Source organism: Bufo bufo, chromosome 2, assembly GCF_905171765.1.
Source record: "Bufo bufo chromosome 2, aBufBuf1.1, whole genome shotgun sequence".
NCBI lineage: Eukaryota > Metazoa > Chordata > Amphibia > Anura > Bufonidae > Bufo > Bufo bufo.
The window spans coordinates 702,321,174-702,336,743 of NC_053390.1; the positions used below are offsets into that span (position 1 = coordinate 702,321,174).

Below are 15,570 nucleotides of genomic sequence, written 5' to 3' on the forward strand. Positions count from 1 at the left end.
CAATCAGACGCGTTGTGTACCTAGTAGTAATTGTGAGCAGAACTATTTGTTTTAATTAACGTGATGTGCTAATAGCGTAATAATGATCCATTCTGGGGGCGGCTTCTCACATACAGCAAAATAAACAAATTGATAATGTTTGGAGAACTAATTAGGTTTGACAAACCTCTTCATTACAGGCTGAGAATAATCGCTGGAGTCTTGTCAATAAGAGGCACTTTATCTCGCTAAGTGTGCCACCAAATGTACTCAAGACTAAGAAAGTGTTAACCGTGTGAAGGAAACATTCTGTATGATCACGGATTTATGGAAGGCGATTAAATTAGAAAGTAGGCTAAGTTCAAACCTCCGGTAACCTGATCAGGCCTGCCGGAGTTCACCGGATCCAGCATTGTCAGATATTGCCGTTCACCACATGACCCCATCTAATGCACGTTTTTGTCCAGATGAAACCCAGCGCTTATGCCAGAAAGCAGCCGCTTAGCATTAAAGTCTGTGGGGTCTGACGATGAACTCCAGTATCTGGCAGATCAGGTTACCGGAGAAGTGAACCTAGGTGCAGTGAGTTTGGTTAGGAACGGCAGGAGCAATGAACTTTCTGATAACTGTCCAGCTTAACCCGGTTGAATTTTTTTGGTGGGTTCACATCACTGTTTTGCCATCTGATTAACACTAATTGCACACTGGCACTATACATCCGACAGGCTCTTCCAGCAGGGAGCAGCCTGCTGGATGTCTTTGCATTGCGGCATTGCCGGAGGTTTGTAAATCTCCGTCCGGTCCCATTAACCATAATGGGGACCAGTGGAGATCCAGCCGCATTCCGGAAAATTTGCCAAGAATCATCCGCAAGAAAACCGCTGTGCGCTTCAGCTTTCATCCGGCCGATTCTCAACATATTTGCCGGGGCCAGACAGAGCTTTTCATACTTCTGGCAATGGTGGAGTGTGCAGAGTTCTCTTCTGCTAGTGTGAAACAAGCCTAATGTATTCAAAAAACCTAGATGTTAAGCTGATGCCTTTTTTTTACAGGACTCTGCAGGATAGAAAAGCTTGGTGTGCTACGCTTTTGTATCCCTTTTTTTTTCTCCAACTTACACGTTAAATGGATGTAAAAAACGTGATGTCACCCCACCCTTAGTAAAATGAGAGCTGCACATTAGGCTACTTTCACACTTGCGGCAGTGAGATCCGGCTTCGCCGGATTCGCCGATTTTGATGTGACTGAAAGCTTTTGTGAGACAGATCCGGATGCGGATCCGTCTCTCCACTTGTCATGCGGACAGACGGATCAGTCTTGTATCTTTTTTCACATTTTTACCGGTCTGCGCAGGCCGGAAGGATGGATCCGGCATTCCGGTATTTTGAAAGCCGGATCCGGCACTAATACATTCCTATGGCAAGTCTTCAGTTTTTTTTACCGGAGATAAAACCGTAGCATGCTGCGGTTTTATCTTTTGCCTGATCAGTCAAAACGACTGAACTGAAGACATCCTGATGCATCCTGAACAGATTGCTCTCCATTCAGAATGCATGGGGACATACCTGATCAGTTATTTTCTGGTATAGAGCCCCTGTGACGGAACGCTATGCCGGAAAAGAAAAACGCTAGTGTGAAAGTGCCCTTAGGGCTCTTTCACACCTGCGTTCTTTTCTTCCGGCATAGAGTTCCGTCGTCGGGGCTCTATGCCGGAAGAATCCTGATCAGTTTTATCACCATGCATTCTGAATGGAGAGAAATCCGTTCAGGATGCATCAGGATGTCTTCAGTTCCGGAACGGAACGTTTTTTGGCCGGAAAAAATACTGCAGCATGCTGCGCTTTTTGCTCCGGCCAAAAATCCGGAACACTTGCCGCAAGGCCGGATCCGGAATTAATGCCCATTGAAAGGCATTGATCCGGATCCGGCCTTAAGCTAAACGTCGTTTCAGCGCATTGCCGGAGCCGACATTTAGCTTTTTCTGAATGGTTACCATGGCTGCCGGGACGCTAAAGTCCTGGCAGCCATGGTAAAGTGTAGCGGGGAGCGGGGGAGCAGTATACTTACCGTCCGTGCGGCTCCCCGGGCGCTCCAGAGTGACGTCAGGGCGCCCCAAGCGCATGGATCACATGATCGCATGGATCACGTCATCCATGCGCATGGGGCGCTCTGACGTCATTCTGGAGCGCCCCGGGAGCCGCACGGACTGTAAGTATACCGCTCACCCGCGCCCCGCTCCTACTATGGCAACCAGGACTTTAATAGCGTCCTGGCTGCCATAGTAACACTGAAAGCATTTGGAAGACGGTTCCGTCTTCAAATGCTTTCAGTACACTTGCGTTTTTCCGGATCCGGAGTGTAATTCCGGCAAGTGGAGTACACGCCGGATCCGGACAACGCAAGTGTGAAAGAGGCCTAAATTGGGTTGGTAACCCTCTCTCAATTCCTGCGCATAGAGCTGAATTTAGCCAGTTTAAAAATAGTCTGTCGATTTTAAATAGTTGCTTCTCAAATCTAAGTGGCCATACACATTAGGCTACATGCACACGAACGTATTTTGTTTCCGTGTCCGTTCTGGTTTTTTTTGCGGATAGGATGCAGACCCGTTCATTTCAATGGGTCCGCAAAAAATGCGGACAGCACACCGTGTGCTGTCCGCATCAGTATGTCCGTTCCATAGCCCCGCAAAAAAAAAAATAGAACATGTCCTATTCTTGTCCGTTTTAGGCATTGTTACAATGGATCCGCCCAAAGAAAAAAAACGGATGGCATACGGATGTCATCAGTTTTTTTTGTTTTTTTTTACGGATCCGCAATTTGCGGTCCACAAAACACATACGGTCGTGTGAATGTAGCCTTAGATGAATGTTGGCTGAACCTACTGATTTATGTAGAATTGCCCGACCATGTAATGTGTATGAAGGTGTCTCTGCATGTTGCCTTACCCCTCTCCGTAATGAGAGTAAGGCGAGTGTGTGTGTGGGGTGGTCAGAAGGAATATCTGTCATCAAAAAGCTAATCAAGATGTTGGGCCACCTTTAAGATTATAAGAAATACATTATATGGAGCGGTTGTCTTATGTCAGACGCTGATGACATCTCTAGGACACGCCATTAATATCCTTTTGGTGAGGATCTGATTCCTGTGACCCCCACTGGTAATTAAAATGAAAGGGGTATCTGCTCTATGATGGCTCTTGTTCCATCTTGATTTATTTTATTTTGTATAATAAATTAAGGAATGGGGATCATTTATCATAGCCAGGCCAAAGAGAGTTGTTTAAAGACAGCGCAGTAAGAGCACAGATGTAGAACTTCATTTTGCCTGGTTCTTTTAAATAGCACTGCTTAGATTACTGCAGGGAGCAGAAAAGCTCAAACTGACATAAAAAAGCCAACAAAAGAAATGACACAAATATTTAGAGCTCTAAACTGACCGGTAAATGGAAAAATGTCACCCATTGCCCTCTGTCTAGCTGCTTGCAGTCCCGTACAGCCGTTTCTTCATTATTTGTCTGCTTCGGTGAATGTTTGGTGATATTATGACCTCAAGAACGGCTTTCACAGACTTTCTTCTTCCTATAGTGTTGCTCAGGCAGAGTTTATTTCAGGTTCTGCTAAAAGTCTTACTGTAAAAAAAACAACTTGCCTTCCATCTTCCATACATTAAATGCTTGTTCAGCCAACAGCTGTTCCTCTGACTCCGCCATACACTTGAACGCTCGACCCAGCTGAGCATGTATGTGGTTTTTAGTGGGAAGAGGAGAGTAAGCTGCTGCCAGACACTTCTGGTGGCAGTTTATCTCCTAGGGGTAACAAAGGATCAGGCATGATGAAATTCAACATGCCCTATCCTCCCCTCCAAACTCCTTTGTCAAGGATAATTGGGAGAGTCTCCATACATATGATAGAGATGCGCACACCACATTTTCCATATGTCTTAATGCTGTATGGTTGTCAAACAAAAATTCCTGACGTGTACACCAAACATTGAATTGGAATGGAAAATGGAATTCTTAAAATTTTAAAATGGAAATTCTAAAATGTCATTTTAACAGCAGAAGAAATTATGTTAGGATAATTTTATTTTAGTTAAATATGTTGCTTAAAAGGGTTATCCAATAGTAAAACCAACTCTCACAATGCCCGACCCCTCCTATAGATGATACTTACCCGGTCACCGGCACCCGCGTCCTTCCGGATCCGTGCACTCGTCGCAGTTGCATTTTCCCGTCGTGCAGATCAAAACATCCAGCGGACAGGAAGAGCAGCCAATAGTAGGCCGTCACATCATGGGTGATGCTAGGGAGGTTGGTCATCGTTGCGGGCAGCTATTGGTTGCTTCTCCCCGCGCTCACAGGAACGGAAGGTAAGAGAGTTGATCTCCAGCCTGCCAGCGGCGATCGTTCGCTGGCAGGCTGGAGATGTGTTTTTTTTAACCCCTAACAGGTATATTAGACGCTGTTTTGATAACAGCGTCTAATATACCTGCTACCTGGTCCTCTGGTTGTCCCATTTGTTTGGATCGACCACCAGAGGACACAGGTAGCTCAGTAAAGTCCCACCAAGCACCACTACACTACACTACACCCCCCCCCCCCCCGTCACTTATTAACCCCTTATTAACCCCTGATCACCCCATATAGACTCCCTGATCACCCCCCTGTCATTGATTACCCCCCTGTCATTGATTACCCCCCTGTAAAGCTCCATTCAGATGTCCGCATGATTTTTACGGATCCACTGATAGATGGATCGGATCCGCAAAACGCATCCGGACGTCTGAATGAAGCCTTACAGGGGCATGATCAATGACTGTGGTGATCACCCCATATAGACTCCCTGATCACCCCCCTGTAAAGCTCCATTCAGATGTCCGCATGATTTTTACGGATGCACTGATAGATGGATCCGATCCGCAATACGCATCCGGACGTCTGAATGAAGCCTTACAGGGGCATGATCAATGACTGTGGTGATCACCCCATATAGACTCCCTGATCACCCCCCTGTAAAGCTCCATTCAGATGTCCGCATGATTTTTACGGATGCACTGATAGATGGATCCGATCCGCAAAACGCATCCGGACGTCTGAATGAAGCCTTACAGGGGCATGATCAATGACTGTGGTGATCACCCCATATAGACTCCCTGATCACCCCCCTGTAAAGCTCCATTCAGATGTCCGCATGATTTTTACGGATGCACTGATAGATGGATCCGATCCGCAAAACGCATCCGGACGTCTGAATGAAGCCTTACAGGGGCATGATCAATGACTGTGGTGATCACCCCATATAGACTCCCTGATCACCCCCCTGTCATTGATTACCCCCCTGTAAAGCTCCATTCAGATGTCCGCATGATTTTTACGGATGCACTGATAGATGGATCGGATCCGCAAAACGCATCCGGACGTCTGAATGAAGCCTTACAGGGGCGTGATCAATGACTGTGGTGATCACCCCATATAGACTCCCTGATCACCACCCCTGTCATTGATCAACCCCCTGTCATTGATCACCCCCCCTGTCATTGATCACCCCCCTGTAAGGCTCCATTCAGACATTTTTTTGGCCCAAGTTAGCGGAATTATTTTATTTTTTTCTTACAAAGTCTCATATTCCACTAACTTGTGTCAAAAAATAAAATCTCACATGAACTCACCATACCCCTCACGGAAACCAAATGCGTAAAAATTTTTAGACATTTATATTCCAGACTTCTTCTCACGCTTTAGGGCCCCTAGAATGCCAGGGCAGTATAAATACCCCACATGTGACCCCATTTCGGAAAGAAGACACCCCCAGGTATTCCGTGAGGGGCATATTGAGTCCATGAAAGATTGAAATTTTTGTCCCAAGTTAGCGGAACGGGAGACTTTGTGAGAAAAAAATTAAAAATATCAATTTCCGCTAACTTGTGCCAAAAAAAAAAAATTTCTATGAACTCGCCATGCCCATCATTGAATACCTTGGGGTGTCTTCTTTCCAAAATGGGGTCACATGTGGGGTATTTATACTGCCCTGGCATTCTAGGGGCCCCAAAGCGTGAGAAGAAGTCTGGTATCCAAATATCTAAAAATGCCCTCCTAAAAGGAATTTGGGCACCTTTGCGCATCTAGGCTGCAAAACAGTGTCACACATCTGGTATCGCCGTACTCAGGAGAAGTTGGGGAATGTGTTTTGGGGTGTCATTTTACATATACCCATGCTGGGTGAGATAAATATCTTGGTCAAATGCCAACTTTGTATAAAAAAATGGGAAAAGTTGTCTTTTGCCAAGATATTTCTCTCACCCAGCAAGGGTATATGTAAAATGACACCCCAAAACACATTCCCCAACTTCTCCTGAATACGGCGATACCACATGTGTGACACTTTTTTGCAGCCTAGGTGGGCAAAGGGGCCCATATTCCAAAGAGCACCTTTAGGATTTCACAGGTCATTTACCTACTTACCACACATTAGGGCCCCTGGAAAATGCCAGGGCAGTATAACTACCCCACAAGTGACCCCATTTTGGAAAGAAGACACCCCAAGGTATTCCGTGAGGGGCATGGCGAGTTCCTAGAATTTTTTATTTTTTGTCACAAGTTAGTGGAAAATGAGACTTTGTATGAAAAAAAAATAAAAAATAAAAATCATCATTTTCCACTAACTTGTGACAAAAAATAAAAAATTCTAGGATTTTGCCATGCCCCTCACGGAATACCTTGGGGTGTCTTCTTTCCAAAATGGGGTCACTTGTGGGGTAGTTATACTGCCCTGGCATTCTAGGGGCCCAAATGTGTGGTAAGGAGTTAGAAATCAAATTCTGTAAAAAATGATGAGTGAAATCCGAAAGGTGCTCTTTGGAATATGGGCCCCTTTGCCCACCTAGGCTGCAAAAAAGTGTCACACATCTGGTATCTCCGTACTCAGGAGAAGGTGGGGAATGTGTTTTGGGGTGTCATTTTATATATACCCATGCTGGGTGAGAGAAATATCTTGGCAAAAGACAACTTTTCCCATTTTTTTATACAAAGTTGTCATTTGACCAAGATATTTATCTCACCCAGCATGGGTATATGTAAAAAGACACCCCAAAACACATTCCTCAACTTCTCCTGAGTACGGGGATACCAGATGTGTGACACTTTTTTGCAGCCTAGGTGGGCAAAGGGGCCCATATTCCAAAGAGCACCTTTCGGATTTCACAGGTCATTTTTTACTGAATTTGATTTCAAACTCTTTACCACACATTTGGGCCCCTAGAATGCCAGGGCAGTATAACTACCCCACAAGTGACCCCATTTTGGAAAGAAGAGACCCCAAGGTATTCGCTGATGGGCATAGTGAGTTCATAGAACTTTTTATTTTTTGTCACAAGTTAGTGGAATATGAGACTTTGTAAGAAAAAAAAAAAAAAAATCATCATTTTCCGCTAACTTGTGACAAAAAATAAAAAGTTCTATGAACTCACTATGCCCATCAGCGAATACCTTAGGGTGTGTACTTTCCGAAATGGGGTCATTTGTGGGGTGTTTGTACTGTCTGGGCATTGTAGAACCTCAGGAAACATGACAGGTGCTCAGAAAGTCAGAGCTGCTTCAAAAAGCGGAAATTCACATTTTTGTACCATAGTTTGTAAACGCTATAACTTTTACCCAAACCATTTTTTTTTTACCCAAACATTTTTTTTTTATCAAAGACATGTAGAACAATAAATTTAGAGCAAAATTTATATATGGATGTAGTTTTTTTTGCAAAATTTGACAACTGAAAGTGAAAAATGTCATTTTTTTGCAAAAAAAATCGTTAAATTTCGATTAATAACAAAAAAAGTAAAAATGTCAGCAGCAAAGAAATACCACCAAATGAAAGCTCTATTAGTGAGAAGAAAAGGAGGTAAAATTCATTTGGGTGGTAAGTTGCATGACCGAGCAATAAATGGTGAAAGTAGTGTAGGTCAGAAGTGTAAAAAGTGGCCTGGTCTTTCAGGGTGTTTAAGCACTGGGGGCTGAAGTGGTTAAGATCTGTTTGTATGTTTTGTTTTTTACTTATTTTGATTGGTATGCAACTAGCATTGTTTTTTAAATCTGCAAGCAAGATTCATCCAGCTAACCAAACACTAATCTTTGGTCTTTTAATGCGGCTGTTGTCTGTTAGGCTGGGTTCACACGAGTGTGTCCGGATTAGGTCCGGATGCGTCCCGGTGTGTTGCGGCAAACCCGCGCGAGTAGGAATGCAATTGCAATCAGTTTTGACTGCGATTGCGTTCCGATGTTCAGTTTTTATCGCGCGGGTGCAATGTTTTTTGCACGCGCGTGATAAAAAACAGACTGTGGTACCCAGACCCGAACTTCTTCACAGAAGTTCAGGTTTGGGTTAGTTGTAGTGTAGATTGTATTATTTTCCCTTATAACATGGTTATAAGGGAAAATAATAGCATTCTGAATACAGAATGCATAGTAGGTGATCAATTGAGGGTTAAAAAAAAATAAAAAAATTAACTCACCTCCTCCGCGTAGTTCCCGGTCTCTTCTTTATGAGCTGTCGGCTAAAGGACCTTTGGTGACGTCAGATCACATGCTCCAACCACATGGTACATCACCACGGTGATGGACCATGTGATTGGAGCATGTGATCTGACGTCACCAAAGGTCCTTTAGCCGACAGCTCATAAAGAAGAGACTGGGAACTACGCGATCAAGAGGAGAAGGTGAGTTAATTTGTTTTGGTTTTTTTAACCCCTCCAGCGCTATTTTACTAAGCATTCTGTTTTCAGAATGCTATTATTTTCCCTTATAACCATGTTATAAGGGAAAATAATACAGTGAATAGACTGTCACCTAGCAACCATGCGTGAAAATCGCACCGCATCTGCACTTGCTTGCGGATGCTTGCGATTTTCACGCAACCCCATTCACTTCTATGGGGCCTGCGTTGCGTGAAAAACGCAGAATATAGAGCATGCTGCGATTTTCACGCAACGCACAAGTGATGCGTGAAAATCATCGCTCATCTGAACAGCCCCATAGAAATGAATGAGTCCGGATTCAGTGCGGGTGCAATGCGTTCACCTACCGCATTGCACCAGCGCGGAAATCTCGCCCGTGTGAACGCAGCCTTATACTGCCAACATAAGGGTACATCCACATGGGGCAGAATTTCTGCTGTGGGTTTTGCAGTGTTCCCACAGCGGAATTTCCAGTGGAACTTGTTGCACATCTGCTGCTGATTTCACCTTGTGCTTTGCAAAGATCTAGGTTCCTCGAGCCATATTCCACCGTGGCTTACTTTTGCAGCGGGTGAATGAGATTTGTTAAATCTCATGTATGCTGGTACTGGTAATGAAATTCTGCTGCAGAAGAGTTCTAGGTTAATCAAAGGTGCTGTCTTATTTTTTATTTTTTTATAGATTACTTGTTTAATTCTTAATTGTGGTAACTAAAACAGTGTCCTTCTTTTATATATCCAGCCTGTCTGCCAGCACATTATCTGTTTCATCAGGAAGCAGTCTTGGCTCCTTAGCATCCAGTCGTGGGTCCTTGAACACTTCTAGTCGAGGTTCTCTCAATTCCTTGAGCTCTACAGACCTGTATTACAGTCAAGGAGACAGTCCATCAGACCTGGACTATCAGTACAAGCTGGACTTCTTGCTGCAAGAGAAAAGTGGTTACATTCCAGCCGGGCCTATCACTACCATTCATGAGAATGAGGTAGTGCATTCCCACGGCAGGCCAGAGTATACCAACCTGCCCACTGCACAAGAGGACTCTCAAGAAACCAAACCTCCGAAGTCTGTGACATCACTCTCTTCCCTATCCTCCCTGTCATCATTGTCCCCACCAGGCTCTCCTCCAGTGCTGGAAGGAGCTTTCTCTTTGTCTACTCAGGATACCATTGGTACAGATTTTGAGAGTTATGACTTTCCTGGAATATTCTCCGAAATGAGCATCGGTGAAAATCAGCATTTATTGGACTCTCGTCTAGAGCAATCTCCAGCCTTCTCTGAGGAGAAAGGCATAAAGCATGAGACAAATGCACCGTTGCCAGCAGAAAGCACAGGTAAGGACCAAAGTAACATGTCCTGATAACCTGCAGCCAAATGCAGTGCAATCTGCAGACAGCATATTATACAGCAGGAGGAGCTGAGCAGATTAATATGTAGTTTTGTAAAACCTGTAATTTATACAGTTAAATCTCTATTTCTGACCATTTGTACATGGGGAGATGTTATCAGTGATTAAATGTAGTGATGAGCAAATCTGGTTCTTCCTGCTGTGGATGAACCCGATGTGTTCATCTGCATCAGTCATATTCTTTATTATCCCTATATTCGTCTATGCATAAAAATGTATTGCCTCCAATGAGGCTCTTTCAAGATGGCCACCGTTTACGCAAGACTTCGTTAGTCTCCCACATGCGCTGTTACTGTGAGTAGCGACACATACATAAATGTATTTCATAACTAAGCCGAACCCAGATTGGTGGCGCGCGCCACAATCATTAACAAATCCAGGAGTCGCATGACCGCTATAGAGTGCAGGAAATCAGGGCATTAGTGTACAACCACACAGCGCTATAGTGACGTTCGAGTACCTCTCACGGCCGAAAAGGGCAGAGCTAGCACGAATTATAATCAGTACTCGAATGTAGCACAGCTGCATCTCAACCTTGCCTTGTGTAGATAAGCAATCGCTATTAGTAAGTGATAACATGTTGTTTCCTGTCAGTTGATGAAAATTGCAAAACCAGAATGCTTTTTAATAGTGAGCGTTATACTTCACCCTGTGCTTTATTCACATCAATACTGTTCAGTACTTCTCTATAATGTCCCATATGGTGATTCTGAAAGAGAACATGTTAGGGAGCAGAATCTTCTGTTGTGTATATTTTGGGGAGACATCATCATAGTAGCTAGTCTCCATCCATAGATGTAGCCTCAAGATGACGCTCAGTAGACAATCCACACAATATTGTAACATTCATTAATTATCTTGTATTTCAGAAAATGTCTAAATATTCCTGATGCCAATTTGTAGTTGAGCCATTGGGAATCTCCTATTTCGGACACCAACCTGTGTGTTTTAGAAAGGTTTTGTGGGAGACTCTGTCCTTTGAGTGTACGGAAATGCTGTATGTCTAGGACTGTCATTTAAATTTGCTTATCTAATGATCTAATTAGAGTGGAAATAGCCGAGGTATGTGTTCTTTCGCAAATGCAAACAAAAGCAGATTTGGAGACTTTGGGCTGTTCGTGCTTCTCGCCTGCCAAGCAGCAGTTTTGAAAACCTGCATCACTTTGAGACGGAAAAAAAATATGCAGCTTGATTCCTCATTGAAAAGACCCCCTACTGCATGGAAGCAGTGTGAATTTAATACTCAAGCTTATTTGGGATAATTTGTGTCTTCACAGGAAAAAAAAGGAATCCCAAAAAAAAAAATCTATTTTTTTATTTGAAGGTATTTGCTGTTTTACTCTGCCATCTAGTGGTCAACATGTAGAAATGCAACTTTGTGCTCCTAAATACCAGTTTTCAAGGAGAATGTCTGACCAGTTTCCTGTCCCATTTTTTTATTAAATTTTTTTTTAACTGAAAAAAAATAAATAAGATGCCAATCTATATTTTATGCAGGCAGAGTTTAGAGGTCAGTATTGAGCCTGCCATACACAGGTAATGATTGTCCTCCGTATTGCCAAGTAGTCATCTGTGGGGTCGTTCGTACAAATCATCTCACCATTACTTTGAGAGACTTAAGTCACAGATCATCTAGTAATTTTAAAAATAAAAACAAAATGGCTCCCTGTTGTGTGTGCAAAGTGGGGAGAAGTAATGTAAATGAGCTCTTAACAAGCTCTGCCTCTGATTGCATCAAATGTAAGGCAGCTATCCTATAAGGCTACGTCTACACGACATCATTTGTCGCACAACATTTTGTTGCACTAATGTCGCGCGACAATTTTTATAATGGCAGTCTATGGTGTCGCACTGCAACATGCAAAATGCTGCGACTGCGATGCAACAGTCACAGAAAATCCATTCAAGATGGATTTTTCTGCGACTGTTGCGTCGCAGTCGCAGCATGTTGCATGTTGCAGTGCGACACCATAGACTGCCATTATAAAAATTGTCGCGCGACATTGGTGCAACAAAATGTTGCAGTGTAGTTGTGCCCTATCTGTCGCGCGACTTATTGTCGTCGTGTAGACGTAGCCTAAGTCAATGTTTGACCCTTTAAATAGGCCTTGAGACATGACTCTGATATTAACCCCTTAAGGACCCTGCCATATTTCACCTTAACCACCTCAGCCCCCCTAGCTTAAACACCCTTAACCCCTTAAGGACACAGCCTTTTTACACCTTAGGACCAGGCCATTTTTTGCAAATCTGACCAGAGTCCCTTTAAGTGCTGATAACTTTAAAACGCTTTGACTTATCCAGGCCGTTCTGAGACTGTTTTTTCGTCACATATTGTACTTCATGACACTGGTAAAATGAAGTCAAAAAAATTATTTTTTTTGCACCAAAAAATACCTAATTTAACAAAAAATTGGCAAAATTTGCAAATTTCAAAGTTTCAGTTTCTCTACTTCTGTAATACATAGTAATACCCCCAAAAATTGTGATGACTTTACATTCCCCATATGTCTACTTCATGTTTGAATTGTTTTGGGAATGATATTTTATTTTTTGGGGATGTTATAAGGCTTAGAAGTTTAGAAGCAAATCTTGAAATTTTTCAGAAATTTACAAAAACTAAATTTTTAGGGACCAGTTCAGGTCTCAAGTCACTTTGCGAGGCTTACATAATAGAAACCACCCAAAAATGACCCCATCTAAGAAACTACACCCCTCAAGGTATTCAAAACTGATTTTGCATACGTTGTTAACCCTTTAGGTGTTGCACAAGAGTTATTGGCAAATGGGGAGGAAATTTGAGAATTTCATTTTTTTGTCTAATTTTTCATTTTAACCCATTTTTTCCACTAACAAACCAAGGGTTAACAGCCAAACAAGACTGTATCTTTATTGCCCTGACTCTGCCGTTTACAGAAACACCCAATATGTGGCCGTAAACTACTGTACGGCCACACAGCGGGGCGTAGAGTGAAAGGTGCGCCGTTTGGTTTTTGGAAGGCTGATTTTTATGGACTGGTTTATTTATACCATGTCCCATTTGAAGCCCCCCTGATGCACCACTAGAGGAGAAACTCCCTAAAAGTGACCCCATCTAAGAAACTACACCCCTCAAGGTATTCAAAACTGATTTTACATACGTTGTTAACCCTTTAGGTGTTGCACAAGAGTTATTGGCAAATGGCGATGAAATTTGAGAATTTCATTTTTTTGCCTAATTTTCCATTTTAACCCATTTTTTTCCACTAACAAAGCAAGGGTTAACAGCCAAACAAGACTGTATCTTTATTGCCCTGACTCTGCTGTTTACAGAAACACCCCATATGTGGCCGTAAACTGCTGTACGGGCACACAGCGGGGCGTAGAGTGAAAGGTGCGCCGTTTGGTTTTTGGAGGGCTGATTTTGCTGGACTGTCTTTTTGGCACCATGTCCCATTTGAAGCCCCCCTGATGCACCCCTAGAGTAGAAACTCCATAGTGACCCCATCTAAGAAACTACACCCCTCAAGGTATTCAAAACTGATTTTACAAACTTTGTTAACCCTTTAGGTGTTGCACAAGATTTAATGGAAAATAGAGATACAATTTCAAAATTTCACTTTTTTGGCAGATTTTCCATTTTAATATTTTTTTTCCAGTTACAAATCAAAAGTTAACAGCCAAACAAAACTCAATATTTATGGCTCTGATTCTGTAGTTTACAGAAACACCCCATATGTGGTCGTAAACAGCTGTACGGGCACACGGCAGGGCGCAGAAGGAAAGGAATGCCATACGGTTTTTGGAAGGCAGGTTTTGCTGGACAGTTTTTTTTTTTTACACCATGTCCCATTTAAAGCCCCCTGATGCACCCCTAGAGTAGAAACTCCAAAAAAGTGACCCCATTTTAGAAACTACGGGATAGGGTGGCAGTTTTGTTGGTACTAGTTTAGGGTACATATGATTTTTGGTTGCTCCATATTACACTTTTTGTGCGGCAAGGTAACAAGAAATAGATTTTTTGGCACGTTTTTATTTTTTGTTATTTACAACTAGGGGTGGGCGGTATAGGCGATATAGGCGATATGCGATATAAATTTGGGCCACGATATGGATTTTCGCCATATCGCCTATATCGCCGGACCGCGATATGATTGCGCTCTCTGCGCGCACCATTTACTCCTGAGCCTGCCGGCCGGCACAGTGGAGTGAGAAGGAGGGAGTCCCTCCCTCCCCACTGTGCGCGGCTGCCGCTGAACACCAATGAGGAGAGGACAGAGTAGGAGGAGGGGACGGACTGTGGCCGGCCATATCCCACAGGGTCCCCCTCCTCCCCCCTAGTTCATTGATGGCAGTGGGCAGTTCCGATCGGAGTCCCAGCAGTGTAATGCTGGGGCTCCGATCGGTTACCATGGCAGCCAGGAGTCACGCTACTGAAGTCCTGGCTGCGATGGTATGTTAGTGAGCAGCATTATACTCACGTGCGCCGTGGCCGCCGGGCGCTCCTTCTTCTGTCTGTGCGGCGCATTGCTAATGCTTATAGCATTAGCAATGCGCCGCATAGACCTATGAGAAGAAGGAGCGCCCGGCGGCCACGGCGCACGTGAGTATAATGCTGCTCACTAACATACCATCGCAGCCAGGACTTCAGTAGCGTGACTCCTGGCTGCCATGGTAACCGATCGGAGCCCCAGCATTACACTGCTGGGACTCCGATGGGAACTGCCCACTGCCATCAATGAACTAGGGGGGGAGGAGGGGGACCCTGTGGCCACTGCCACCAATGATTAATACTGGGGAGGGAGTGAGGGGGGGTGGGTTTGAGTTACCATAGGGGGGCAGATAAGAGGCTGGGGGGGCAGATAAGAGGCTGTGGGGGAGCAGATAAGAGGCTGGGGGGGGGGAGCAGATAAGAGGCTGGGGGGGGGGGAGCAGATAAGAGGCTGGGGGGGGGAGCAGATAAGAGGCTGGGGGGGAGCAGATAAGAGGCTGGGGGGGAGCAGATAAGAGGCTGGGGGGGAGCAGATAAGAGGCTGGGGGGGAGCAGATAAGAGGCTGGGGGGGAGCAGATAAGAGGCTGGGGGGGAGCAGATAAGAGGCTGGGGGGGAGCAGATAAGAGGCTGGGGGGGAGCAGATAAGAGGCTGGGGGGGAGCAGATAAGAGGCTGGGGGGGAGCAGATAAGAGGCTGGGGGGGCACTTGAGAGGCTGGGGGGCACACATGAGAGGCTGGGGGGGGACACATGAGAGGCTGGGGGGGGACACATGAGAGGCTGGGGGGGGGGCACATGAGAGGCTGGGGGGGCACATGAGAGGCTGGGGGGGGGGCACATGAGAGGCTGGGGGGCACATGAGAGGCTGGGGGGGGCACATGAGAGGCTGGGGGGGGAGCACATGAGAGGCTGGGGGGGGGCACATGAGAGGCTGGGGGGGCACATGAGAGGTTGGCTGCCATGGTCAGCTCCCTGCTGTTGTGTGCACAAAGCA

The 15,570-nt window shown here is 44.7% G+C and overlaps 1 protein-coding gene across 2 annotated transcripts in view; it reads left to right on the forward strand.

The window, feature by feature from the left end:
- The window catches only part of WWC2 (WW and C2 domain containing 2), a 204,032-nt gene that overhangs the window by 135,123 nt on the left and 53,339 nt on the right, over positions 1–15,570 (forward strand). For both annotated transcript variants that reach the window (XM_040418707.1, XM_040418708.1), the window contains one exon: positions 9,442–10,031. In XM_040418707.1, coding sequence (XP_040274641.1) covers positions 9,442–10,031 — 590 coding nt within the window. The remainder of the gene's footprint in view (positions 1–9,441; positions 10,032–15,570) is intronic.